General features: G+C 54.5%; 9 protein-coding genes across 9 annotated transcripts; 5 read left to right on the top strand and 4 right to left on the bottom strand.

Moving 5' to 3' along the window:
* Window positions 1–71: 71 nt before the first annotated feature.
* On the bottom strand, window positions 72–1769 carry MRS44_005806 (uncharacterized protein; the record flags this gene model as incomplete). The annotated part of the gene is made up of 1 exon (XM_065621540.1): window positions 72–1769. One exon carries the CDS (start codon window positions 1767–1769, stop codon window positions 72–74), a length of 1698 nt encoding a protein of 565 aa, XP_065477612.1.
* A 762-nt stretch (window positions 1770–2531) lies between these two features.
* On the top strand, window positions 2532–3584 carry MRS44_005807 (uncharacterized protein; the record flags this gene model as incomplete). The annotated part of the gene is made up of 3 exons (XM_065621541.1): window positions 2532–2726; window positions 3083–3228; window positions 3290–3584. The coding sequence occupies 3 exons, from the start codon at window positions 2532–2534 to the stop codon at window positions 3582–3584; spliced, it is 636 nt and encodes a 211-aa protein (XP_065477613.1).
* Window positions 3585–4962: 1378 nt separating this feature from the next.
* MRS44_005808 (uncharacterized protein) lies at window positions 4963–6333 on the top strand (the record flags this gene model as incomplete). The annotated part of the gene is made up of 3 exons (XM_065621542.1): window positions 4963–5676; window positions 5720–5842; window positions 5914–6333. 3 exons carry the CDS (start codon window positions 4963–4965, stop codon window positions 6331–6333), a joined length of 1257 nt encoding a protein of 418 aa, XP_065477614.1.
* Window positions 6334–7987: 1654 nt separating this feature from the next.
* Window positions 7988–8663, bottom strand: MRS44_005809 (uncharacterized protein; the record flags this gene model as incomplete). Its single annotated transcript, XM_046270077.2, has 1 exon — window positions 8331–8663. A coding segment is annotated over one exon (333 nt), but the record flags the coding sequence as incomplete, so codon positions are not given.
* An 8993-nt stretch (window positions 8664–17656) lies between these two features.
* On the top strand, window positions 17657–18678 carry MRS44_005810 (uncharacterized protein; the record flags this gene model as incomplete). Its single annotated transcript, XM_046281918.2, has 2 exons — window positions 17657–18034; window positions 18166–18678. 2 exons carry the CDS (start codon window positions 17657–17659, stop codon window positions 18676–18678), a joined length of 891 nt encoding a protein of 296 aa, XP_046140619.1.
* Window positions 18679–19069: 391 nt separating this feature from the next.
* Window positions 19070–20125, bottom strand: MRS44_005811 (uncharacterized protein; the record flags this gene model as incomplete). Its single annotated transcript, XM_046270073.2, has 1 exon — window positions 19070–20125. One exon carries the CDS (start codon window positions 20123–20125, stop codon window positions 19070–19072), a length of 1056 nt encoding a protein of 351 aa, XP_046140618.1.
* A 741-nt stretch (window positions 20126–20866) lies between these two features.
* MRS44_005812 (uncharacterized protein) lies at window positions 20867–21665 on the top strand (the record flags this gene model as incomplete). The annotated part of the gene is made up of 2 exons (XM_046278153.1): window positions 20867–21109; window positions 21171–21665. The coding sequence occupies 2 exons, from the start codon at window positions 20867–20869 to the stop codon at window positions 21663–21665; spliced, it is 738 nt and encodes a 245-aa protein (XP_046140617.1).
* A 60-nt stretch (window positions 21666–21725) lies between these two features.
* Window positions 21726–22391, bottom strand: MRS44_005813 (uncharacterized protein; the record flags this gene model as incomplete). Its single annotated transcript, XM_065621543.1, has 2 exons — window positions 21726–21912; window positions 22231–22391. 2 exons carry the CDS (start codon window positions 22389–22391, stop codon window positions 21726–21728), a joined length of 348 nt encoding a protein of 115 aa, XP_065477615.1.
* Window positions 22392–23435: 1044 nt separating this feature from the next.
* On the top strand, window positions 23436–27422 carry MRS44_005814 (uncharacterized protein; the record flags this gene model as incomplete). Its single annotated transcript, XM_065621544.1, has 7 exons — window positions 23436–23740; window positions 23792–24351; window positions 24403–24878; window positions 24924–25135; window positions 25294–25354; window positions 25764–25981; window positions 26036–27422. The coding sequence occupies 7 exons, from the start codon at window positions 23436–23438 to the stop codon at window positions 27420–27422; spliced, it is 3219 nt and encodes a 1072-aa protein (XP_065477616.1).
* Window positions 27423–27632: the final 210 nt, after the last annotated feature.

A 27632-nucleotide genomic window follows, 5' to 3' on the forward strand; every position in this document is an offset into this window, starting at 1 on the left:
CCTCCATTATACACACACTCCCATCCTTTTTAGTTATACAAAGGAAAACATGAGTCATCATCAGAGATTCTCTACCATTGAACAGAGACGGCAGAGCGACGCTTGTTTGAGCCTTCCAGATCACGGTAACCGAGGGTCTGCTCCGTAGTCTGGGTGGCGGTGGTGGTTGGCTCACCACCCACTGTCACGATCACAGTGTTGTAGACAGTTGCGATGCTGGTGGAGACGGCAGCCTCGTCGCAGTCAGTCTCTTCAGGGTCGTAAACGCCGGCATTGTTATCGTCGTCGTGAGGTCGGACCTTGGTATAGTTGGGGACGTCGGTGGAGGTCTGGCTGCCGTTGCTACCTCGGGTCTTGGTGTAGGCAGGGTTCTCAGATTGGCCCTTGCCGTTGTCGCCATATTGAGGCTTGTCGTCACCACCATAGCGAGTCTCGTCATCATCGCCGCTGTGGCCCTTGTCATCTCCACCGTAGCCAGTCTTGTCGTTCTCGTAACCAGGGTGGCAAGGCTGACCGTCCTTCTTGCGCTCACAGGTGGAGTAGCCAGTCTTGGGGTCATAGACAATGACCTCAACCTCTGATCCACTTCCATAGGTGGCTGTTCGCGTGATGGTCTTGTAGCTGTTGCCCTTCACGGTAGCAGTCTCGTACTGGGCCGGAGCGGTCAGGGTGTAGGTGCAAGGAACCTCGACCACAGTGGTGACATAATCGCCGTTCTCCTTGGTGATGGTGGTGATGGTAGGCTCGGGTGTGACGATCACGGTATAGAGCTTGCCGCTCTCCTTGATGGTCTTGGTGACGACGCGCTCGATCGACTCCTTGACAGTGATGGTCTTGACAACCTTGTTCTTGTTGCCATCCTCCAGAGTCACTGTCTTGACGACCTTGTTCTCGTAGCCGGGAAGAGTCACTGTCTTCTCCTCACCGTCCTGCTCAGTGATGGTCTCAACAACCTTGTAGTCGCCAGTGACAGTCACGACCTCCTCCTTGCCATTTTTCTGGGTGATGGTCTTGACAACCTTGTTGTTGTTGCCGTAGCCGTAGTCGTGAGTGAATGTGAGAGTCTTGACCTCGCCATTCTGTTGAGTGATGGTTTTGGTGGCCTTGTTGTAGTTGAAATGCGTGAAAGTCAGGGTCTTGACCTCGCCATCTTTGACAACGGTAACCGTTTGGGCGTTGTCGTAGTACTTCCCACCGTTGCCACCGACGACCTTGGTGACGACTCCTCCCTCGTAGCCGGGGTAGCCGGCACTGGGAGCAGGGTAGCCGTTGGTGACCGTGATTGTCTTCGCGCCGGGCGGGTAGTAGTTGCCATTGTCGTTGTTGTCAGGGTAGTCAGCGCCGTCAGGATAAACGTTGATCTTCTTGGTGACGATGTATTCCTCGCTCTCAGTCCGTGTGACAGTCACGGTCTTGCCAGGATGCGTGATGGTGATGGTCTCCTTGGGTGGGTCGAGTGTTTCTCCCTGGCTGATGTAGACAAACTTGGTGCGAGGCTCGTTGTACTGAGTGACAGTGACGGTTGTATAAGACTCGCCAGGCTCTTGGACAGTGACGGTCCGATAAGAACCACCCTGAGGATCGGTGACAGTGATAGTCTTCTGAGGCCCAGCTGGCACGGTGACGGTGACGGTGACGGTATGGGAGCAGGCCTCTTCCGCTGGACAAGGCGGGCACTCCTCGACAGCTCCTCGTGGCTGCAGCCAGTCGAAGCGTGCTTGAGCCAAAGGCGCCAGGGCCAATACTGTCAGGGGAGCAAAGCGAACCATTCTGATGCGGTGTTTGAGGCTTGGATTAGGTGAATGTTGCGATTGATGGTAGGAAAGACTGGTCCAAGAGTGAGGGACTCAGAAAGAGAAGAGGAAGTGAGGATTGGATGATTGAGTTGGAGTGATGAGGATGATGAGGACAAACCAAGAAGCGAGAGGAGTCGAGCATACTTATAGCTATCGAGTTGCCTCCAAAAAGTTCAACTCGAACCTAGGGTGATGAAGTTATCGGGTGAATGAGAGCTCCTGAAGACACAATATTGCCAAGTGTGGAGGTAATATCGACAGCAGAAGGCGACGACTGAGCGAGTTGGTCCATCGTGAAGAGACATTGGCAATAGAGAGGATGAGAATTGATCGTGCCCTTGTAAAGGAGATCCAGGGTTGAGAAGAAGACGGCAAGAGACGTTGACAAGCGGAGAGCACTATGTCGTGGGGATAGTTTGAGGGACAACGGCAGCAAGACACAGTCAAGGCGCGGGACAGTGAAGGGCAGCAAGTTCCCTGTGAATGGTCGTTCAAAAAGCACTAGCTCTTTGCGTAATGAGTTCAATTCCCTTCCAAGGGATCTTCAACAAAGACATTGTTGGTGCTCAGGGTGCCCTGGACGGCTTGGCAAGCAATAATGAGATCCCTTGTCAAGGGGCGCGTGTTTGAAGCTGAACTCAACTTGAGGGAGTCAGGAGCACCAAGGGAGGGTGAACTGCGGTTGAGCCTGAGGCATCATGGTGTGGATCTCGATCTTTAATCGACGTGCCCACCATGTCGATAAAGCCCATGATGGCGCTCGATGCCGACGAATCGAAGATTGAAGTCCTTCTCTTGGCCCAACGCCGTCGTTCGTTTGATGTTTGCTTTGTCCCCTTCCCGTCCCAGCAGACTGGTAACATGGCGAGCGGTCCGAAGTTTACCCGATGCCGCTTTGGTTCCTGTGGATGGGACCCACCAAGCAATCTCGTGAGGCAGGCGCGACAGCTGAGACGACAAGAGCTCATCGCGAGGTCACGAGGTTTGTGCGACACAGGTACAACCTTCTACGTTCATTTCTTGCTTGTTATTTGCTTCACCACCTCGCGATAATACACTGCCTACGGCGATATTGGGCACGGACTCTTACTGGCCTGCGATTTGATATGCGAACCTTGGTCTCGCGACCACGTAACGATGGGAGCTTGCGCATCATGTTTGGGACGGCGTGATGGAGACGCCTACGACGAGGTGCGTGGCCTGCGAGATTCTGCGTCTTTTCCATGACTGCGGGTGATGGATAAGGCGTCTACAGGCCTGTCAGCTAACGCTTAACCCTGCTCCAGGAAGAGGAGAACCGCCTTCTTTACGATGACGCCAACGGCATGCAATACGGTAGTTTCGGAGACCAGTCCCTGAACGGCGAGAACGACACACTCGAGGCCCAGCGAGAAAACGAGGCCCTTCAGCGAGTCGTGGCCAAGACATCAAAGTACGTTTGTGATGATGGAAGGAGGGGTTGAGGTTGTTGATGCTGACTGAGTCTTGCGCAGCAACATGGTGGACATCTTCGACATAGCACCACAAGATAACGCTCCCCGCGGAACGACGACGCCGTTCGCCTACGCCGGTCAAGGTGCCCGTCTCGCTCGATACCAACACCTCGTGTCAAAACTTAGCAACCAAGGCGAAAGCCCCGCCAACGCGAATGGCGTCAAGGTCGATTGGATACCGGAAGACGAGACGATCGAGATGCAGAAGAACGGACCGGCCAGCATCAAGACCCTCGAGAGTGATGAAGGTCCTCTTGTTGGAACCTTTGCGGACGCTGCAGCGGCGATGCAGTAAAAATAATATTTCTCCTGGCCATCACATACGGTGGTGCTCTTCCAGGAAACATAGAAACCAGTGTCTGGATGTGGGGGCTCTGTCGGCAGCTGCGGCATGGAAACACCTTTTCCATGCGAGACACAACTGACGATGCACGCCGTACCTTTATCTTCGAAACCTCCGATATCCCAGCCTTGTTGGGGGGCTGACTTAGCCCGGAAACACCCATGCTGGCTGGTTGGAGATGGCATCTTACCTTGAACATGCGGATAAGCCGTGACGACAACACAACGAAAAGAAACGACAAACTCTTTGACATTTCCTTACCAACCATCATTTCCTACCTACCTATCCAAGACTCTCGATTAATTCAGCGCGGCACATCATTGGTCGCCATCAACGCAAAGCAACCCTCCTGTTCGGCAAACACAAACGGCTGTTGCATAAATCGCGGGCGGTGGTCTCACTTCGTTCATTTCATACGGACGGATGCATGGGGCCTTTCTTTTTTTTTGGCCTTTTTTACTTTCTTGAAACTTTTCCTTCACTCTTTGTCTTTTGATTGATGTGGGCATGGAAGTGGACTTGTACAAACAGACACACCAATCGAATTTCACAGAATTTTTTCCAATTTTCTCTTTCGCCTGGGTGTTGAGCTGCTGCTGGGTCCAGGACCGACCAGGACCAGGCCCAGGCATGGAACCCTACATGGTCTAATCTCCAACCCTCGTCATCAGTTCGCACTATGCTCTATGGATGGATGGGCCTCTTGTCTTCGCAGCACATTCTCACGCATGACGAGCACGAGCGGCGAGCTAGAGGCGGTGCCCAGCAGCCCACCTCGGAGGCGTGACTTTGTCGAGAAGCGACAGCACCCATTAAGCATCAGACACGTGCGCTCCCCTCGCACTGGCTCACCATGGCTTGAGGTGGCTCGGCAGTCAGTGGGGTGTGAAAGGACGCTAGACCAGGGCATCGAGACGAGGAGGATGGCGGCCGTCGCTCTAGCTTGCCGTCGGCCCTCGTTTTAGATTGGTTTTCTCCGGCTTCGGCTCGCACCGTTGATGGGCGGCTTGCATGGGGCTCCATCCACTGGGGAGCTTTGGATGGATCCCTTTCGTCGACCGTGAGCAAGATCCCGCCCACGTACCAAGCCTTCGGGAATCCTCTGGCAGAGCCCAGGGCCCTTCTAGCCCGCCACCACGGGGACGGGGACGCGGACGGGGACCATGGCCACCTATCCATGGGGCCACGGACGGGGGAATGGGGGGCGGGCTACCACTACCACGGGCAAGCCGCTCCTTAGGACAGCCATCTGGGATGGATGAATGGCTGGAAGCCGCTGCCTCTGGGCGGTCGCCATGGGCCTTGCCCGTCCCCTCGGGTAGAGAGAGCCATGGTGTCGGGAACCGCCATGCCAGCCATGCCATCTCGATGGAGGGACGGGGAGTGTCTTGCTTGCTTGCGCCTGCTCACGCACCCACGGCGAGATGGGCCCCTGGACCCCGTCGACGGGAGGCTGGGCCCGTCCGAGACAGGGCTCAGGTTTGGGTTTTTTTCCTTCGACTTCGGCCAGGGGCCGTCGTCGAGAGGCTCCCGATACTACCTACCTACGGCTAGGAGAAAGTTGCCAGCAAGGAACAGGACGGGCACTAGATGCGCGCCTCGGGGCGGACGAGCAGGGGACCACTCTGAAGAGGCCACGGAGAGAAAGATTGACGGCGGCGGTCAAAATTCGTGCTCGGTCAACCAGGCCTGCTTTGGTTTAACGTCTAGTCGTCGTCGAGTATCGTCAACAGAACTCACTCACTGGCTCTTTGTCTACCAACCAACGACCTTGATCAACCCCGTCGCGTGTGGTTGCCCATCCCCCAGCCTCTTCTCGAACACTTCGATGGAGACCGAAACCCTGTCCCATCCAATCCTGCAGTCTGCAATCGCCCAGCACCGAAATGGCTGCTGTCCAGGATCTTCAAGCCAGCCACCAAGCAGCCTGCTTTCTGTGAGCCCTGACGGCGGACCTGTTCCCCACCTCTCACCCTCACTCATAGTCCCGGGCCGCCGCACACCTGACTTACTTACTGCTGCTGTTCGCTCTGCCCGAGAGAGTGTGCGCTACCTAGGTACGCAGTATGGAGCTTACTGGCAGGTAGGTAGGTGCTGCTGCTGCTGCTGCTGCTGCTGCTGCTGCATCATGCTGGGCCAAGCAAGCTTCCCCTCCCCCTCCCCCTCCCCACGCCCCTCGCTGCTTGCTCCGTCTTGCTTGCTTGCGTACAGTACGTACGGCATGACCGCACCGCAGGGGAGATTGAGGGCCACAGCCCGGGGGTGCCCTATTGTGGTCAAGGCCACAACGGTACGTTCTGCTGTGCTACACTCTGCTTTCTCTCTCTCTCTCTCTGGGGAGACGATACCGTGCTGCAATCGGCAACTCTGCCCTTTGGGCATGCGACTCAAAAGAGTAGAGGCCCGGTGTACAACGACACGAAACGACTCGACGACTCTCGATCTTGCTTCACCCCGTCGCCTCCCGACTCCACGATCGTCGACTCCAGCTGTCCCCGCTCTCGATCCCTACGATACCTGGTGTCTTTCTGCTAATCGCCGTCTTGTTACTGCCCGTCGGTTCCAGTTCTTGCTTTCGTATCCTCGTTCCGAACCTTCGATATCAGACATTATGGTCCACCGCAATGAAGCACCACCCACCCACACACCCCCAGACCGACACTCACATTCAACGACGCCCAGTCACAAGCAGATCGACTGAGGGTATGGGGGGCGGCCCAGCGTCCACTGCCTGGCCTGGCATTGTGCTTCCGCACCTGCATCGTCGCACGCCTTTCCTCCGCTCATTCGTCAGCCAGGGGCTTGCCTTGGGCTAGGAAGAAGCCCCTCCCTCCTTGGAAAGCCCCGATAAGCCAGGGCATGTGTGCGTGCCATCTTTTTTTGTGTATCGAAATGAGGTTACGCTGCATAATAGACAGGCGGGACGTGGTGCTTTTTCCCAAGGTTCAGGGCCCTGCGCAACCTGAGGGAAAAAAGACACGACAGGTTCACAGTCAGTCGTTCCAAGTTGGCCGTCTTCCTATTCGATGTGTGCCTTGGAAACATATCCCGACTGCATGCCATCTTGCCCTTGTTCCTCTTTCTTTGCTTTGCTTTGCCTGTCGTGTTCCCTACCTCGGCTGGATGGTTGTCTCTTGTCTCCTCATTTATGTTCGGAAACTGTTCCCATTTCGCAGATTTTGATGCTTGTCTATTCTTCCCTTCCCCTCCCCCTCACTCGTGATGCTTGCTTGCTTCCTTGCTTGTGACCCCCCGGCCAAATAAGGACCCGCCGTCATGATGGGCGCCGGCGTCTTGTTGTTTCCCGATCACCAGCAAAAGACACCGAGTGAGAGACCCTATTCAGGCTCCGTCTTCCTTCCTTCATTCTTCCTTTCCCTCATCTTCGAGGCCCACACACCCCTGCCCATGCACAAGCACGGCACTGCCACCCTCCATCATCTGCATCTTCCACGATTCGGGGCTCGGGCTTAGGGCAGGGGGGTTAGGTAGCGGAACTGAACAAAACAGACTTTTTAATGATGATCCTCCTCCCGTCTTTGGAGGTTTGTGTGTGTTTTCTTTTTTTCTCTTTGTTCTGGTTTATTTTGAGAGAGAATAGAATAAGTTAAAAAAGGGGTTGGTGGAAGTGTAGCAACATCCTTGCCTATGGAAGAAACAACACACTTTGAAAGATAACCTATTCCTCCTCGTCCTTCCTCCGCCCTTCTCTGCTCTGCTCTGCACATACCCATGGATATAGTTGAGCAACGTAAACCAGGTTTCCGCCTTGGGGGACCCATCCCACAAAAAAATGTCCATTCCCGTCCTTGTTTCTTTGCCTTGCCTTGCCTTGCTCTCCGGACAATCCTCTCTTTCTGGGCCTTGTCTACCTGGACCCTCCCTCATAATAGTCGTGAAACAAAATAAAAAGTCCGCCGCCAGAATGTTAGAAGAAAAGATAACAAAGAAAACTAAATGCAGAAAGGAAATCATGGATTCGTCAGATGGACCGAGAGGGGAAGAGGGGAATAAAAAAGAGAAAAAATCGCCCACGTCGTCTGTCTTGTCATGTCCACGTAGCACCCAGTTCCCACCGCCTTTATCCTCTTGGTTCTTTTTTCCCCTTGTCGATCCCCCCTTCTTGTACAACTCTCTTTTGGTGCTTCTGGGGTTCATGTTCATCATGGTATTGCCTCTTGCTTTGCAACACATGCGCTCCGTGACTCGGAAAACGTCCGTTGCGTGCTGTGAGCCGCCGCTGCTCCAACCAAAGCAAAGCAAACCTGTCCGGCCTCTTCACCTGCTTTTCGGTATCGTCCGTCCGTCATCGTCTCTGAGAATTACTGATTCGTTCGGTCCACTTTAGAGTCTCGTCACTGCAATTCATGGTTAGCCAGTCAGCCCTCTCTTGTTTCGTTTCTCGATCCTCTCTTGTCCAAGCCCACACCCACGCTCAATGTCCACGCCCACACCAAGTGTACAGTATGCATGCAACACATCCATTACCACCGCACGCACACGCCCCTCACACCCTTTTTTGCCTTCCCGTCCCTCTTTTTTTTTCCTTCTTTTGTTTTCGTCTCTTTTTCCCCTCTGTCTTTTCCTCTTCTTTGCTGTCTTTCCCGCCCGTCTCTCACTTGTCTTGCCCTCCTGGGGGACCTCTTCCTTGCTCGAGCAGGACAAAAAGGTGAGGAAATGAACATGTTTCATACGTACCTGGCCCAGAGATTGCAGCCTGTGATCGTGCTCCTCTCTCATCCGATAGATCTGGCCCATCACATCATGCATCTCGCCGCACGTCCGCTCAATGGTGGCACTTCGGTTGCCCTCGCGCTGCCAGCGCTGGACGTCCCGGTACATCTTGTCGTACCGGCGCTGCTTCTTCTCCGTGTCGTGACAGAGCTTACACACATCGGGCTCCGTCTTGGTCTCGTAGACGAGCTTGAGACCGCACGTTTCGCCCATCCGGTACTCCTTGTTGCACTGCTGTCGGAAATGGCCCCAGCGCCAGTAGCCGCATGCCCAGCGGGTTTGCTCAAAGTAGCACATGGTTGCTGACTGGTTGGGTATCGACGGGTGTGCCCGGTGGCGACTTGTCGGGATGGGGGAAGCAGGATAGCGAGCTGCAACTGGTCCCAAGAGGAGGAAGCGGAGGAGGAGGAGGAGGAGGGCCGGCAGTAGCGAGCGAACTGACCGAGGGTGGACAGTCGAGTTGCAAGACAGGACGGGAGGCGAAGCCGTGGTCGATTCGAGTCAAGTCCCGAGTAAAAGTCGAACCGTATCGAGTCGAGTCGAGCCGAGTCCAATGACGATCGAGCCTTGGGAGGGGGACGATGGAAGAGTCAAGTTCTTCCTTGTCAAGAGAAATCCTAGAAGCAGTAGGTTAGCCACCGACGTCTCTCCGGTCTTTCTTTCTTTTCTATTTCTCTCTCTCCCTCGTCGTCTTCTTTCCAAGTCGTCCCATCCCCTCAGCTTCCTATCCTTATCCTGTTTCACTGCATCCCTCTCTCCCCAGCTTAGACCATCTTGCCCTTTCATGTCTCACCTCCCGGGATCATCCCATCCACCCCGAGCCTCTTATTAGAGGACAAGACATCTGCAATACAAGACCGTACCCCGGTAAGGACAAGAGAGAGGGGCGTGAGGGGTATGGGGTGAGGTTGGCGATGATCAGGCATGTGTTCTTTGACTTACCTGCAAGCGATACAATGGCGCAGACAAAGTTGCGGTCAAGTTGAGAAGCAGGTTCCGAGACTCTGAGAGGCCCAGCACGACTAGTTCCTCACGTAACGTATTGCTAGTTGGCGAAGCACCCTATTGTTCCAAAAGAGCGTTGGCCTGGAACCAGGCTGTTGCTGAGGGTCGCGTGAGGGTTTGTTTGTGTTGCTTGTATGCGTTCAAACGACAAAGATGGAGTTTGAACTGATGTGTTTGTACCTAATGTCGTTGGTATTTGTTGTAATCGTGCCGTAGACTTGCTCTGCCCTGATGATGGTACACAGAGAGTCGTCTTAAAGAAGGGAGTAGTCTGTCGTGACAACTGCAAGTCTTGGTCGCCAGGTAGTCTGTATTCCCTTGTCGATGCGATCCAGTTGTGGTCCTGATCTGGGGAGAGATGAAGATGGGGTGTCTGTCCCCGGACCATGGGACGCCGTAGCTATCTTATACTTGTTCGACCTAGGAACCTCTCGGTGTATTCGATCGTCGTGCTGTATATGCCATCCCACATCCACAAGTGGGACTCCCGCACAACCAACAAGCAATCGCCTTTTTTCCCTCCTCCCCTGGACACGACTCGGGCCAACTAGAGGCCATCCATCATCGTGCTTGTGCTTGTGCTTCTGCTCGTGCTGCTGCTGCTGCTTCTTCTTCTGCTGTTGTTCCTGCGGGATAAAAGAGGGCTTGCTTGGTTGCGTCGATTGGGTACCCGTACTTGATGCCCCATATGGCCGTCCCTCCCCATCGCATCACCATCCTCCACCAAAAAAGGGCCTTACACACCCCCTCCCCCCAGCCCAGCCCAGCCATCCGCTTGGTACTCCATCTTTTCCCTCGTGCCGCTGCCATGCGACATACCCCGACTATCCGAGGGGTCTAGCCTCGAATTGCTTCGTTCCTGGGGCCTGGTGTGGCGTCGCAGCAACCTCAAAAGAGTACAGGTGTATTTCTCACAAGTCCCTGCAGCATGGCCATTGATTGACCTCGGACCTACCCAACAACCACTCTCTTGTAGCTTGTTGTCTCCGCATATGTTGTTTCCCTCTTTGGGAACTCTGACCTCAAGCCTCGTTTCTCCTTGGCTTGTTTTGTTGCTACCTCTCCCGTCAACGTCACCAGCGTCCGTCAACCTGATCTAGAAGGAGGAGGGGCCTTGACCTAGTCAGACCCAGTCTCTGTCCTAGTAGCATGGCAGAAGAGGCCCGGTGGTCGCTTGCCACGTTGATCATGGCTCGAGATACGACACACACCCCCCTAGCAGTATCAGCAACGACAGCAACAGCAGCAGGGGAGAGGGACGGGGCATCCCCACACCGCGAGATGCCACTGCAGTAGTTGTGTGCACAGCACTTCACGGTAATGCTAGAGCTGCAGAGGAGAACAAGGAAACCAGGGCTGACGAAGGGGACAAACAAACTTGGACAAACCCGCGGGGGCGTGTGTATGTGAGCGAGTGAGTATGTGTGTATGCGTGTGCGTCTTCCTTTGCTGTGCTCCCGGTCGCCTCCCCGTCAGCCTCTGTTGTCGTTCCCATACCGAACGTACGTACCTGGCAAGCAGATATCTCTTTGCGCCATCTCCCTCGCAGGACCTCAAACACAGTCACCAAAAAGCTGTTTCTGTCCTTCTGCGTCTCCTTTTCCCGAAGCCATTGCTGCTTCCTGCTTCCTGCTTCGGCATTGCTCCGTCCACTCCCCTCAACGGCTCCTGTTCTGTCAACATTCCACACTTCTTCCATAACGCGTCTCTGGCCACCCAGTCTTGGGACTGCCGGGTCACATATACGGCCATGTTATTGCCAGGGAGCCCTGTGTCTTTCCCGCTGCGGGCCTGGCCTCGGCCGTGTCGTCTCCAGGACTTGTCCCAGTCGAGCCTACATAAGGGGGTGTCTCGATCTGCGGCCGCGGTGGGGCCTCATGGTTCGTCCCGAGGGCGGACAAGTGTCAGGGAACAAGGGGATCCTGACCGCTTGCAATCTCGACGGTTGTCGATTTCGGTGAAAACTAGGGCTCTGGTTCGCTGCTTTGCTCCTCCTCCGTGCGTCAAGGCCTCACGGGCTCGGCGGGCTCGAGCTTGATGCCAACGGCGCCCTCAACGGAGCACATCGACAGAGTGGCTGCAGTTCATGCTCTGCCATTTGACTCGCTTTTCCCTTGTCTACAGCACATCACAGTACAGATCCTGCTTTCTACGGCACCATGCCGTGCCGCTTCTACGACGAGCCATGTCTTCAATGCTGTCGGCTTCCCGGTTCGGGTTGAGGCAGCCATCTCTCGTCCGAGCTCTCGTGCATCTTGTCTCGCCGACTCTGATGGATCAAAGCCGGGAGAAAACTTTCCAAGTATCTTGCCACTGGGGGCTGAAAGCTGCCTCCAGACGAGGTCGTCCCCTCTCTCCCATGCCCCCGCGCCTTGCCATCCCTGCCAGCCGTTTTCTGTCTGACAAGACCTCGTCGTCCTGTCTCGGCCGATTGCTTCCGCTGTTGCCCAACATCCACCATCTCGGATATTGCGCCGTCACAGTCGCCTGGGCATGCGGCTTGCTTCTGTTGCTGGCAACACCAACGGCCTAGCCTTCCCGGTGGATGCCAGCTCACTCAATCACCACCAGGGGTAGATGAGAGCTTCCAGGAGGAGGTTAAGCCTCCTCATCACCTGCCCCTGATGAAAAGGCAACTATCCTTTGCCGGGCTTTTCTCCAAAGTGTTCATGCATTAGCGTCGACTTCTCTCAGCCCGACAGATTCTCTTGGCGGCCAGGCGGCCGGACAGAAGCACCAAGGGCTTGAGCTGAGAAAAGTAACTCAGCCGGCCTAGACTTGCATCTCGCTGCAAGGCCTTGCTGCGGCAGCAACAGATAAGAATAGGGGAGTTTGCATGGTTTTCGTGCATGGCTGCCGACTCACATGAATCAACCAAAGTTCCGTCTCGCCACTGAGCCGTTGGTCATTCCAGGGGGGAGGGGGGCCTTTGTCGAACACCATTGTCCACGGTTCAAAAGCAATTCCAGAACCATGCTGGGCTGCGCCAGGCACACGGAATGCACAACGTGGCAGGCCCCCTCTGGCTATCACTGCAGCCCGGCCATTGCATATCATCATTGCCTCAGAAGGCAGAGCACTGTGCGGCTTCGCTGCTCCATGGGTCCTGCTGCAACTCTCCTGCCGTTGATATACTCCAACCATCCCCTACCGCCTCACTTCAGAGTGGTTCCCCCCCGAATATCTGCCTAAGCATGGTGTACGCCTCGTCTCAAGGCAACAATGGTTGAGTGACCATGCAAAGCGAGCATAGTATCACATCAAAGCCGTCGAATACGCCGCGAGCTTCCCGTTGGGGGCCGTTCAAGCCGCCGAGGCACTGAACACATCAATCTCTGGATGTCAGTGTCAATGATCGAAAGGTGAACCCGGTCTCATACTCGCACGATGTCGGGTGCAGCCGTCGTCACTGCCCGCCAGCATAAGCGGGCCTCCTCTCCGCAGGGCATTGATGTGGAATAGCCATCATGGCTGTAATCTCATCCGGGTCTGCGTACTTGGTCATGACGCCTCGAGATCTCCAAGTGACTTGTCACGATCTCAGTTCGCCGCAACTGTACGCTAGGCGGGGAAACAGACTTTTCAATGTCGCAATGATGAGCTCTATCGCCCTCAAGTCCACCACCAATGGCAAGGGGGTTCACCTGATCTGGTAGTGAGTACGGGTAGCAGCAACCACTGCCATCGGCAGGCAGTTCCAGACACCCCGAACATGGGACATGGCTGCGACAAAGGGTCGTTCACGGGGAAACGTGACGAAGCTTCCGGGAGCTGCTGAGTTGTCCTTCTGCTTCGGGAAAGGCCTGCGTCTCGGGCAATTCAAGTCGTCCGTGATGACTTCACAGCCCGCATGAGATCACGAGAGTGAGAGGGCGGGGCGAGGGTAACAGAGCATTGAGAAACTGATTCTCGTCCTCAACGCGTTGGGCATTGTTGGGCTCGGCGGGGATACATGTCTGATTCTCGACTCCGGTGGCTGGGTTATGCCAAAGAGTGTGCCCTCGCGCATGTATATTGGGTGTGGGTGACTGACTGTGCGTGTGTGGGTGGGTGGATGCACTGACTGAGGCACAAACTGTAAGCTTCAGCTAAGGGAGGGTTCACAACTGCTCATCATCCGGAACAGGCAAGGCAGAGAAAGGAAGGGCGGCCAACTCGGAGACCTGAGACTATCATGGTGGCCATGAACCAAGTCGAGCATCCAGCCGGCCTTTGCAGGCACACAGGCCGTCAATTGATCACCAAGGACTTTGCCTTGATCCACATTCCCTGCTCGCTCAGCCTGGAAGATCACAACGGCCCGGTTTAGCGGCCGGGCCGGCCCGCTTTTGGGTATTCATTCCAAGATTCGGATTTGAGGTTGGCTCTGACTGAGAGGACTGACAAAGGGCCGACACCTCGAACCAGACGCAGCTTCAGGGGCAAGGTACAAACGGTAGCCGCGGTCCTTGCCGACCATTGTCGAGGGAAAACACGCCGTTGGGGGCTCGGGGAGCAACAGCGCGGCTCAATTGCAACGACATGGCGCCAGGTCAGGTCTTGCAACCATGTGCGTACATGACGAAGCACGTACAGGCCGTTGCGGCGCAGAGGCTGCGCTACGGCCGGATGGAGATGGGCCAGAAAAATTCCGCAATCCGAAATCGCCCAATGAGCCTCGGACCCCAGCATCGACCAAGTTTGGCGGGCTCGAAATCGAACCGAACGCCTGGGTTGCTGCAAATCATGTGTCTGGAAAACGCTGCATGGAGCCTGTTCGCAAGAAACGGGGCGGGAGTGTCCGATCGTACCTGGGGCCAATGGAGAAATCAGATCTCTTTTCCGAGCCTACGAGAAACTGGGGATTGACAATTGGTCACAGTCAAGTCTCTCAAGCTCAGAACCCCCTTTGCTGAACCTTGAAGCGCGCGGTCGGGACAGGCGAAGTCGACGGCGCCATCAGGCGCAACGTCGCTTGGCCCACTTCCAGCTCTAGCTTCATTACGTAGCTCCAGACAGTCTCCGTTCCCGTGCTCGTCGCGGAGGAATTCGAAGAAGGCTGTCGAATAGCAGCGTCGCAGCCGTGTGGGGGAGACAACTGACATGGAACGGGGGCCAGGGGCTAAAGGCGCGGGCAGCGGCTTGAGGCTGGGTCTTCCCGTGCGGCAGACGTGTTTCCATTGTCGCCGCATGGGCAGTTCTTCAAGGCAATGATTGGTTGGGGGCCAGGGTCAGAAAGCGTGGCCATCCCAGGAAGCCAAGCTCTTGCGACGGCGCGAAATGTGAAGCAGGTGAACAACAGACGACGGGTTGGATCTGACGAAGCGGCCACACCACAAACTTGATGGCAGATGCGACAAAACCAGTTGAGAAACGCGGGCCGTGGCAGCTGGAGAAGTTGTGCAACCATCCTTTTTTCCAGGCCAACATAGCGGATGCTTGCTGCAAAGGAAGGCATTGAGATAGCATGATTGACGAGAGGGGCCATGAATTGAAAAAAACAGCACAGCAACAAGGTTCTGTTGCGAGGTGCTGGCATATCGTGCCATGGTACTGTTTCACGGCACCATTAAGACTGGCAGTGCGCTTGCGCCTGGGCGTCAGGGTGGAGTGGAGATATGGAGCCTTGTGAAAGCCTGAAGCCCTGGCAGCAGGTCTATCATCACTCAGATGCCATCTTGATACGCCTAGTCCAAAGCGTGGTTGACTGGTGATGGTAACGGCGAGCAACTTGGTCGATCCATTGAATCATGGTGCCGAGAGATATGAAAAGTCCAACGGCCGTGCAGCGGAGTGCGCTGTCAGTGCTGATCAGCAGGCTGTCGCGAGCCGGATGCACATTGAAATTGCTGGTCCTCCACGACTTCGGTATCTAGCCATGGGGAGTCGCCCAAGATAGGTTAGGCCAATATCTTCCCTGGAGGACGAGCCGCACCAGACGAAACGAGCTTGAACGCCCTTGAGTGAGGCGAAGGTGAAGCCCGATGAAAGCTAGGCGAGACAATGCAAAGCCAAGCGGCGATGAAGTGGAAATCAACATGGCTATCGACCACTTTGTGATGTGACGAAAGTACTGAATGCATATGGGACCCGCCAGTCGATAGCACCTGGGGTCTAGAGCCCTGGTTCTGGCTGTCAAGGTCTGGAGAAACGGCCGCAGAAATCGGGTGGATTCATTTCCACGTCAGAGAAAGGGCGTGAAGGTAAAAGACGATGGCAACGGGAGTTCGGCGAAGAAACCCGACAAAGCTATATATGCGATGTGATGTGATCGAAGGCGTGCGGCAGGTTGCTCACTCTGCTCATCTGGCGATGTATCGATACGCATGGGCGGAAGCGGGTGCAGATGCACCTCGACCGCTAAAGCGGGTACTGTACGTTGATTGCGGAGGAGCTGCACGAGAAAGGAAAAGTATGGCTACGTCAGTGCAAGCTCAAGACAGCAAGGAACCACACGTTGCATCGACATGGTTGAGCGACGAGGAGCAAAGAGAGACGACAGCCCCAGGCTCGTCGACCACGGTGGAAGAAAGCTGCCCAAGACGCAGGCGTGCAGGTTGAGTTGCAGTAGTAGCAGCAGCAGGGTCGTCGATCCACGCATGGCGCCGGCTCCTGCGCGCCTGAAAAGACGACATTTGCTCGTTCGTCAGATTCGATCTTCCGGGTGGCGGTGATGAGCATATGCACGTGAAATGCGGATGTGGATGTATGTATGTATGCGTGTGGTTGCGGGTGTGGGTGGGTGGGTGCCTGCGGTAGCCCGCGGGAGGCTGTGGATGTTTTTGTTGTCGTTGTCCGGTGAATGACGATCGTGGATGGTGATGTTTATGTTTTGATCGTGAAATTTCTGTTGTTTTGCCTCACGGTTGTGTGCTAACCCGAGCAGTCACGAGTCGGTCAGGGCTTGCGGGCGAGGAACCAACACTGGAAGGAACGCTGGCCTCAAAGACGGCCGGCTGGGGCAGGTACGAGAATCATGTGTGTGAGAATGGTTCTTGATGGGCACGCAAGGAAGGAGCGAGCAGACGTGGGTAGGAGTCCATTGGTCGGGGCCAAAGCCTCACCGAGATTCCGGGCAGAACATCAGGAGCATGGGCCAAGCACGTTTGAGCTGCACTGTCAAAAAGTCACAAGTTTCATCAAAGCTTCAAACCCCGGAATTTGACTAAACGAAATCCCAGTTAACGTGGCCGTAAACTCGGTACTTGCAACGGTTTTTCTTCTCGTTCAATCAAGTGCCTGCCTGCTCTGATTGCTCGTGAACTCTGAGACAGGCATCGCGGCAGGTGCCATCCCTGTCTCCCACCAATTGACGGCAGGCGCCTCTTGGCAAGCGCCCGTCATTAGTCGAAGCAGAAGCGCTTCGGCCCCACTTTAGCCTAATCTGATCGTCCACTCTCCGCCGACTGCCCCCACTTTCCTCGACTTCCCCTCAACTCCAAGTTTCAGGGCCGACCGACCTCACAGCCTCATCACCTCATACCTGATGGTTTTGTCTTGCAAAACGCTCTTTTCTAGCACCTTTTTCCTCATCCTGAGGATTGCTTGAATGCAATCAATTCTATTCTAGAAATCTCATAATCTCGCTTCTTATCTGTACGTTTGCCGAGCGTTTCCGTGCTCAAACGGCCTGGAGACGCGCGGCGCGCTTAGAACGCGAGGCTCATCCACCATCCCAAAGCCTTTCCACGTCATCAGCGACGGCCTCTGAGATCACGCCTCGAGCCCCAACATTTCTTACTCCTACTTTAGCCTACTCGCCAATGCTCAATAGTGTCGATACTAGATAATTCCCTCTCGCGCCGTCCCCACCGCTTCTTCGGTTGCCTCTTTCTCACGCATCGGGTATTGGGGTCCCGGCCTTGCGACCAGCCTGACCACCTTTCGCGACCTCTTCTCTCACGCGCCGCGTTTCTTCTCGTATTTTTTCAGATCATCGCCACCTCCTCCTCACCGGTCACCTGCCTCGTCGTCTTTCCGGCGGTACCAAAGGACCATTGACTGACCCAAATTGTGGTCTCCTAGAACCACGGGCCAGCCATCGCGGCCATCGCTTCGGAGTCACAACCGAGCTGTGCGTGTGACGGCCTCTTGACACCTACCTGACGCCTGTCTCTTCCCGCCCCTTGCCCCCGTTCTTCCGCCTCCCCGGATGCTCAAGGCTATTGAGAAATTAGCCTCCGAGATCCAGGCTCTTTCGGATAAGGGAGGAAAAAGAAATCTCGTCTTTTGGTCTCACTCCCCTTGAGCTCACGCCCACTCTCGGCGCCCTCCGTCGCCTGCCGCGCCTAGGTGTTTGATCCATCATGAAGCCTGTCGCCACATCGTCCGACCAACTCACCTCGCAGACACGTCGTCTGTCGCTCTTGTCACCTCCTTCTGATGATCCTGGCTCCTTAGTCCCGGTCGAGGATGGAAAACCCTTCAGCCCTGCGATTCCTGTGGTCGCTGATGCCCAACCCGCAGCCATGTCGATGATTCCCAGCCTCCCGCAAGAGGCAGCCTGCCCAGCCTCCTCGCATAGCAACGCTGGCCTTGTCACCCAGGCTGAGGGGAGTGAGTGTTGCAGCGGAGGTAATGTTCGGGCAGTCCTCGACCCCCCATGCCTGGAGAGCATGCCAAATGAGGTACTTTTCCAAATCATGGGGTTTCTGGACGTGAGTGATCTTCTATCAGCGTCTAGGGTGAGTATAGACCGTCCAAAGTCAGCAAGCGTCCTGAGCTCCTTGTGACTTGTTTTCGATGTCTGCGTTGATGAATCGAGAAGAATATGACAGCTCAGGGGCTCTATGAGCACAGACTGACCGAGATCTAGACAAACCATCACCTGCGTGACATATCTCGGGCGCCTGTGTTGCATCATTACCGGCTTCGTCAAGTCCGTACAGATCTTCCGGCTCTTCTTTGGTCACCTTCTCGCCCGTCCCTGGCTGACCTCATTGCTCGCTCCATCTTCATGACACAGACCTCCATTGTCTCGCGACGACTTGCCCGCTCCCTGGTCTCAATTCGCCTGTCGCGACGCCTAGCAGCCAGGCCTTCTGCCGCTGCCTTGGTTGAGCGTTCTGTGTTGCCAAAGGAATGTGTTCCTGGCATGGTACCTGTGCACGTTGCGCCAGCGATCGTAGCTAGGAAGAAGGCAATTGAGAAGGAGAGGGTCAAAGACGGGCTGCGGCAGTGGATCGCTTCCAAGTGGAGGCGTGAAGTCAGGGTCCGTCAAGAGGGTGTCCGGAGATGGGAGGAGAGTCGGGGGATTGGGCGCGTGTGGCGATTGCGCAGGTTCTGGGAGAGGATCAGTCGCGGTGAGGGTCGAAATATTGCCCAGTAAGTTGCCAATAGCGGTGCTATGAAGGGTCAGCGCACAGCATTTAATATCGTGTTCCATGTCAGCGGTTGTGGACTGGTAGGCTAGGCCTGGTTGTTTTCCCGCGTGTTTTGCATTGTTTGTGCTCGTTCCTGATCAGTCTTGAGGGCTGGTCCCTTCTCACTCTTTTAGCATAACGACATCAGCGACAAGGGTGGCGGTTCTCATGGATATCCCATGCCCTATCGTATGGCATGGCAGGGTTGTTTGTATAGTACATTATGCGGGCTAGATTGATTGTACAGAACTGGGGGCTCCTGTCAAGCTTCCCCTGTGCCGACCTTGGGATGGCGGCTTTGAGACCCCTGGTTGGGCTAGAATCTGTTAACTGAGTCCATGCTTGAGTTTGTCGATCCTAGGCGGCTCGGAATCTGAAGCCGTCCCAGTCATCATCTTCGTCGTCATCGTCCTCCTCTTCTTCCTCTTCCTTCTCTTCGACCATTGGAGTTTGTAGGTTCTCCTTGCCCAGCCCTATAGATTTGGCCGCGGCAGCTTCTTGGCTGAAGCTCTCGCCGCGTTTGCGCAGAGCCTCCCTCTTTTCTTTCAGACGCCTCACGCGCGCCTCGAGTTCTTCCATCTCCTCAAACTCCTCCTCGAGCGCTCGTGTTGCCTCTTCCTTTTCGTCCTCGAGATCAACGTCGGCTTGAGCGCGGCGTTTCTCAGCTTCCTCCTCCTTCTGGGCCTCAGCATCGGCAGCTTCCTGAGCTGTCATGGCTGGTGCGGAAATGACTGCATCCTCATCGTAGGGGGCAGTTGTAGCGGCGATATCGGCCTCGAAGGCTGCCCATTCTGACTCGTCCACTTGTGGCAATGTCGTGGTTGGCCGATCATCGGTCGCCAGAGTACTAGGACGGCGCGATGGCAGGGTAGTTGTGGTAGGTTGTTGATTGAGATTAGGTTGTCCTCCGGGGGTAGAGGCGGAGGAGCCGTCACGATGGGCAGGAGTTGCTGGCCGTGAGGGGATCTGGAGCTCGACACCATGCGACGGGGTGGCTGATGTCCTCCTGGCCAACCGAGGTGGTGTCAAGTTCTGGTCCTTAGCCTCCTTGTCCGCTTCCAACTCAGCTGCATCAGTTTTGCTTCGTTTCCGCCGCACAGCATCTTCCATCTCGACGTCTCCGTCCCCGTTTTCAGCAGTAGCATCCTCAGCGTCGTCGTGCTTCCGTTTTTGCGCCGCTTGTCTTTGTCCTTCTCGATCGTTGGGGGCCACGACCGGTGCTGTTGTTTGCGCCTTTATTAGACGAGTCTTGTGCGCTTCACCCCGGACGTGCGAGTCCCAGAGTGTTTCGGTCTTGATGTGCTCATGGCAGAGTGTACAGAGCAGCTTGCCTGCGTCCGAGTAGGCAGCATAGGGATGTTCGATGCGGCGAGCGGCTCGCTGCTGCCGCAGAAGGGATCGCACGTCGGACATGGACGTAGTTTGGGAGGAGAAAGGATGATTCGAGCGTGAGGAGATGCGGTGTGGAGGGATGTTGACGAGTTGAAGCAGGCCACTCAGAGCGTATGAAGGCGGCCGTTCAAATGGCCAATTAGGTGTGGCGTTGGAGGAACGGTGCCTTTTTTAGGGAACTTGTTTGATTGATAAGTGGAAAAGAAGACAAAGAGAAAAGAAAAGAAGACGAGGAATGCATATGACGTTGTTTGATGTTAAAGAACAAGAGGCGCTTGCGGCGGATGGTGGTCGAGACGGAAACAGAGGTGAGGTGAGAGGTGAGCAACCGCCGACAATTAACCGGCGCAAATCAACATTAGCTTCGCTCAACCTGGAGATTCGCTGCTCTTGGATGGCTGTAGCTAACTCTCTTTTATTTTAATTACCGTCAAATCAACGGGCCAGATTCGCAGTGACTTTTAACCTCGCTGAGGGTAGTATCGTTGAACCCTCGAATTTTGTTGCATTGAAAGCTTTGACCTCGTCTTTGTCAAAGCTGTCTCTGATCTCATTCCCACGTGGATTCCAATCCTCCCGCCAAAGTCTCACTCCCCCACCAAACTCAAGGGACCTTTTTGCGTTTGCGAGTTGCCGAAGGCTGAATTTCAGCCTTTTGTCTTGGTTCTAGATTTTATCAGGCCGCCTTCGTTCACGCGCCTGTCTTTCCGGCTTCATTCCGACACAATCTTATGAGGTGACCTTGTCGCCCTCGGCTGAAAGATGGCCGAACAGCAGGAGCCGCACTCGCTCTCGTCGACGTTTCCCAATCCTCCGCCATTCTGGAAGGACTTTACGCCTGAAAAGTTGTCTCGGATTGAAGCGTTGAGGACAGCGCACCTCGGTCAGCATGAAGGAGAGCCGTTGACGGTGCGCGTACCCGATGTACCTGAGGATCTCATCAACCTCCAGCCGCCAGCCGAGCCAGCTGATGGGCGATGGCGGGTATTTGGCGATCAGTACATGGTAAGGAGTCAAGTTTGACGGACTGTTCTACAGAGCGACACGCTGATGCATTACCTCGCAGCTGGATGACAAGCTCCCCACTCTCGAGGAACAAGGAATCATCAACCTTCCCTCAACTACTCCCTCAGATTCCAAGGATGTCAAGCACTTTGACCGCGCTTTTGAGCTGAAGCGCCTGGCCAAGTCGCTACTGCTCAACTTCCTGGAGCTCACCGGCACGCTGGCACAGAACCCAGAGCAAGCCGAAGCCAAAGTTCAGGATCTCCGCACCTTATTTATCAACTTTCACCACATCCTCAACGAGTACCGACCACACCAGGCGCGCGAATCAGTCATCGCACTTATGCAGGAGCACCTGGACCGCACGCGCACCGAGACCATGGCCATAAGGGCGCAGGTGGATAAGGCCCGCCGCGTGCTCGATGGCCTGGGGAGCTTGAGTGTGCCCGACGTGCCCAAGCCACTTGGGCAAGCGGAAGAAGAGGAGGATTATGCTGCGCTGGCGGCGCAGAGGGAGGCCGATGTGTGGGCTGCCACGGACGCGATGTTTACCTAGACGAGAAGGCACGCTTCGCGACATCCACGCTCGAGAATACGCGTGCGACTTCACAACCGCTCAAATTTGCCTTCGGGGGCACAGTTCGGAAGCATCTCCTCTGACAGTCTTGTCAGCAGTGCTCATGACCGAGAATCGAATCAAAGCCACGGGGCGGTCTGGATGCACACCAATATCAGATGAACCGATCGCAGAATTCAGAATTATCAATGGGGAGAAGAAGTAAACTCTCAAAGGAACCACGAAGCTCGAGGGGGTTAGCCCGGACAGCGACAATGCATTATTCGACATAGGCGTGCCGTCGGGTTATGAGATTACAGTAACAACAAAACACCCTCCTAGCGAGGGCGCAAACAAACAACAAGCCAGAGAGCTTGGATAAGTAACGAATTGATCATGAAATGTGTCTCAGTTGTCCATTGGATATATATACGCTGAAGCTACGCAAAGATACGCAGCGTCAAATTGCATGAAGGCAATGTCCTTCAATGCCCAAACAACGCGCCCAAACCCCTTTCAAGCTCCATGTCGTGTTTTGATCGTGTCACTGATAAATACCCCTTACAGAATGGTACAGGGGATACAGCAGCACTCGTAGTCACCGCACTCGATGCACTTTGTCTTGGTGCCCGTAGCCTCGGCAGGCTTGATGATGGACTCGGCGATGGAGGTAGCGGCGCTACCAGGGCCGTTTCGGTTGACGAGAGAGGAGGTGCCGCAAGCCATTTTGGATCTGTGTTGGTGTAGACAGTCGGTCGCTGGGGAGGTTTGGGGTGGATCTACAGGTGGATCAGCATTAGCAACGGTGTAGCTTCAAGAGCTTGTCTTGGGGTATAAGAGTTGCGTACTTGTTTGTGTGCGATACGCTTAGAATGCGATTGAAGCAGAGGAGACAGTGAATTTGGCGAGACAAAAGGACGAGAGTTGAAGTTAAAAGGATCAAAGCTGAGCTTCCCTGCTTGGATCTTTTGGGCGTCGGCTGTGACGTGTTGCGTCATCAAGTGTGGGGGTGGGTTTCAACGTGTAGATCCTGGATTTGATCTCGTATATCGCAAACTCAGCCTCTACTGAGCCGCAAAGGATGAGACGGCAAAGGTGATTGCGTTTTGTTTGCCACAAGAACCAATTGAATTCAATTAGCTTGCGAACTGGAAGCTATTCAGGGGCTTTGACTGCTTACCTCGATGAATCGTTCATCTGAGCGTCAGCTTGCTAACTGTGCCAAGTACCCAAGAAGAATGCAAAGCTGACGCCGCAGCTGCTGACGTCTAATGGAACTGAACGTGGATAAATTCCATGGATTCAAGGCTGATTTAGCTCTGAAGGACTGAACCCGGCTCCTGGGGATACCCGAAACAGGGTTCTTACGCATTTCTGGTTCCCGCATCTTACATCCTCACAATACCCTGAATACCAGCAATGAGGCATTCGCTGCTATAGAGTCATCCAGCAATGGATGTCAATCGTGGAATTTTCGCCATCAGCCCGCTCCAATTGAGCTATTTGGTTGCTTGACGGCGAAGGAAATTCCCAGAAAAAAAAACACGGATTGAAAGCTAAGGCAAGTATTGGATCCATGGATATCGGGGGGCAATACGCAGGTGCAAAGGAGCGAGGTCGGCACGACTGGCAGAGAAGGAACCCGCACATGGCTCCTTCCCTCTCGCATGCCTCCGTTTAGTCTGGCTACTTGAGTCTGACACTTCTCTCTTCGTAACATTCAACACTCATCACTCTGCATCCACTATCGTTACACGCATCCATAGCATCATGTCGTGGGAATCTCTCCCCAATGAGCTTCGCTTCACGATCTTTACGATCCTCCTTGAGGACAGCGACAAAAAAGACCGCCTAGGATTTCCCACTGTATCGCGGCAATGGCAGGACTTCTTTGAGCCCATCTTCTTTCGGCGACTGGTTATCGACGGACCCGATCTCAACATGCTTAGCTCGGTAACCGAAGGATCAAAGGGATTCCGACTCTCTTATATTCGACACCTCTGGCTTCGCCTGAAGCTTGCCCCATACACATGCAAGTATTGCCAGTCGAGCGAACCTAGGGACATCATTCATCAGTAAGCCTTCTATCCTGTCTACCAAGCCAGATGACAGCTGACCCAGAACAGGAACAATGCCAGGTTCACACGCGCCGTTTATAAACTCTTGGGTATCCTTGCAAGAGGCAATCACATCTCTTACGACCGAGGTATCACCTTGCAGCTAAGCGCGCATTCACCAAGCGATTATCGCCACAAATACCGTGACTTCAGAATGGTTGACAAGTACCCATGGATCACTAAAGAAGATTTGGTAGACAAGGGCGAATTTCACAGACAGCATCGCGATTTATCCGTGAAGTACGTCCAGGATACACACCCAGAGGTCATCTCTCACCAATACATGGCATACCAGCTACCTGAAATGGACAGGTTCCGCAGCACGGAACCTCTCAGGTTCGACTTTGGGAAGCCTCTCTTCCGTTGGAGTCACGCCTTGCGTGGGCCTATTGATACCCAAAAGGTGCTCCCAAAGGTTAACATTGTCCAGGCTCTCGTGATTCGCCGGCAGTTCTACCGAAACATTTCTTCCGGCGCTCTTGCCAAGCTTCTTCGGGAGAGTTTCCCCTGCCTAGAGATGTTCCGCGATGAGCGATGGCTGGCTTCCAACTACGTCAGTGAGAGATTGTGTGAGTTGAGCTACCCCTGGCAGACCTTTCAAGGCTAACACCGCATCACAGGCTGCCCTGAAAATGTCCTTGATGCCCTTCCGGCAAAGCTCAAACGGCTTCACATCTATCAAGACGCGGATTCTGATTTCAGCTTGCCTCGAGTTCGTACTATGGCAGGTGCAGAGTCGATGCGGAAACTCGCACTGATGTCGGAGCTTAAAGAGCTATCGATTGCTCCAGATACCGATGGCTGGGGTTTTCTATTGGATTTCTTTCCAATGCTCCGACGGTGTCCCCTCGATAACCTTCCTGTGTTCAAGCTTCGTCGCCTGGCATTAGATTGCGAAATTCTCAAGGAACCTCGGGCGCCATTCGAGATGTTTGTCCTGGTCACGACACTCCGTGCGGCAGCGGCTGCCGCATCACGCATGCCCCGACTCGAGACCATGGAGTTGTGGAAAGCAACCCCGTCGTCAGCCACCTTGTTTCGCTATTCGACCAAGAACTTTGAATCCAAGATCACATGGCGAGTCAACTGGAAGCGTGTAAGAGGTGACCAGTTATGGCAGGGAGAGTTGATGAAAGATTAGGAACGGGCCGCCAGAGTCCATCACGGAGACCATGACCTCGTAATCGAAAACGTCCCTCTACCAGACGATCTATCGGAGTCCCAAGGATCACGATGTCGATCCATCATTTCCCATCTTGAGCTGAAGAACATGATCCTCGATCCTGTTTCGCTGTGGCAGGTAGAGTGGGAGGCAGATACGAGCTTACGTCCACACCGTTGGGTCTTCTTTGAGTAAGTGAAGAGTACACTTAAGCGAGCTGATAGGTAGACCAGCGTTCCTGTAGCTTAGGCGAATTGAATACAGGGAATGAGCACCAAGATGATCCTTAGCAGAGATGAGAAGAACAAGAAGATGCTAGGACATAATCCTATCTTACTGAGGTCTCTAGCACATACGACCATACCCACCGGAGAACTCGGGATCCCGTCCGCTCTCCCATAGATAAGCCGGTGAGGGGCGGATTAGTAGTTGGGTCGGTGACGACCAGCGAATCCCCGCTGTTGTATGTTTTTTGCTGTTTGTTCCTTTTTGCCATATTATTCAGTTGATGCATCAGGTCCAGTCATGGTGGTGATGTTGATGCTCAGTTTACTCGATCTGGTGTAATTGGTGTTGACGGCAGCTCTGAATAGCGCGCTAATGGCAGAGAAAGCCGCGTGCTAGGAAATTTGCCCTTGGTTACACATATGATCTCTTCTTTTTGTCAATCGATGTTCCAAAGAAGATCAAGCAGCATGAAGTTGACATATCACCTTGTTGACGGCAATGTCATGTGATGAGGCGCCTCAGGCCGCATTCGGCGGCGTCCGGAGCTCACCACGGTACCTCCCTCATAAGATGTGACATGACAATCTCCAGTTCCAAACTATCATCGCAATGACCTCACGAGCAATTGTTTCCAGAACTTCAGGATTGTGTATCTCATCACTAAGAACCCGCACCATTTCAACCAACATGGCACCTCTCAAGCATCGAGCAGTTGCGTCCAGCTTCATCTTCAAGTTTCCTGAAGATGATATGACAAAGAAGCCCCAGGTGGCCCTGTTTCGGCGTAGCGGCCAAGTGAGCACATATCAGTAAGCTCAAGCCACTGACATGGATCTTCTGCAATCAGACTAACGGTGCTGTAGGCATAAGTATGCCGGCGTTTCTGGCAGTGTAGAAGAGACGGATGAGAATCCTCTCGCAACGGCATGGCGGGAGATTCAAGAAGAGACAACACTCACAAGTGACTCGCTGCGCTTGTTCCGTCAAGGCAAGCCATTCTCGTTCGCCGATGAGTCTATCGGTAGAAAGTGGACGATCAATCCATTCGGCTTCGTTCTCAAGTCCGAGAAGGAGGGTGGTCGTGGTGAAGCTGGTATTCAGATCGACTGGGAGCACGAGGGTTACGAATGGTTCGACCCAGATGTAGTCAACGAGTCGGAAGGCTTCCAAGGTGTTCCTCGTATCCTCGAGAGCTTGAGGAGGGTCTGGTTCAACATTGATCTAGGCGAAGCGGCTGGAAAGACTCTAGCCGAGGGCTTAACCGCTTTGCAAACAGATCATGAGAGTGGAGCACGCCAATTAGCTTCGAAGGCACTTGGCATCTTCATTAAGGTGATTCGGCAACTCGACACTGGTGCCCGAGACCAGTGGTGGAGGAATGTCAGGTTCGCCGGATGGCATCTTTGGAAGAATGGGAGGGAGAGCATGGGGGCATCGATACTCAACGTCGTCCTCGCCAGCCTAAAACTGATCGAGCAACGGCTGCCTTCTCAAGGTACAGTCTCGACCGACTCGGTTGATGGCACCATCGCAGAACTCGAGAAATATGCCCAAGAACGACAAGATGCCGGCTCCAAAGTCAGCGCATCACTCGAAACATTCTTGGAACAAACAATTTCAGGCGACGAGCCACTCAGAATCCTCACCCTTTCGTCCAGTTCTACCATTACATCAGGTATTACGCGGGTGCTATCAAAGACGTCGCGGCCCGTGGAGGTACGTGTCCTCGAATCCCGGCCGCTCTTTGAAGGTGTCAAGATGGCGAGTGCAATTGGCTCGTTTGTCAACGAAAACAAGGTCAATGCCCGTTTGGTCATATACACCGACGCAAGCGTCGGCGTTGCTGCCAAAGACGTTGATGTCGTGTTAATCGGAGCGGACCTGATCGACAAGACGGCCAATGTTAGCAACAAGACGGGTTCGCTGCCTGCCGTCTTGACGGCTAAACATGTCTCTCCAAAGTCCAAGATCGTCGTATTATCCGAGAAGGAAAAGGTACTCCCGTTCAACCCGCCTGGTCAAGAGGAGAATGATCCACGTGAGGTTACGCAAGCATGGGATGGGCTCACGCCGTCGACAACCAAAGGCCCAAACACCCGCATTGACGTGAAAAACATCTATTTCGAATGGATACCCTCGAGCCTCATCGATCACTACGTCACGGAAGACGGGATTGCCACTTCTGAGGGGATTTCTGAATGGGCGGGGGAGGTTCACAAGCGAGCGGACCAGTTCTTCACCGATCTTTGAGTCCGAGTCGAGCCCGAGTGGCCCCCAATTCCTTGATTCGGGTCACTTACCTCGGCCGTCTGCAGAATTACATCTCATTCGGCCAATTGTAATCAAGATAAGTGCGTTCGACGGCTTCATCCGCGTCTGACCATCACCGCAAACCGAACGTGAAGCTTACGGGATCACCTTGTTCGTGGAGCGGTTTCTGACACCTGCCTGTTGATCTTC

Source organism: Fusarium solani (genome assembly GCF_023522795.1).
Source record: "Fusarium solani strain SB1 chromosome Unknown bctg00000003_1, whole genome shotgun sequence".
NCBI classification, from domain to species: Eukaryota; Fungi; Ascomycota; class Sordariomycetes; order Hypocreales; family Nectriaceae; genus Fusarium; species Fusarium solani.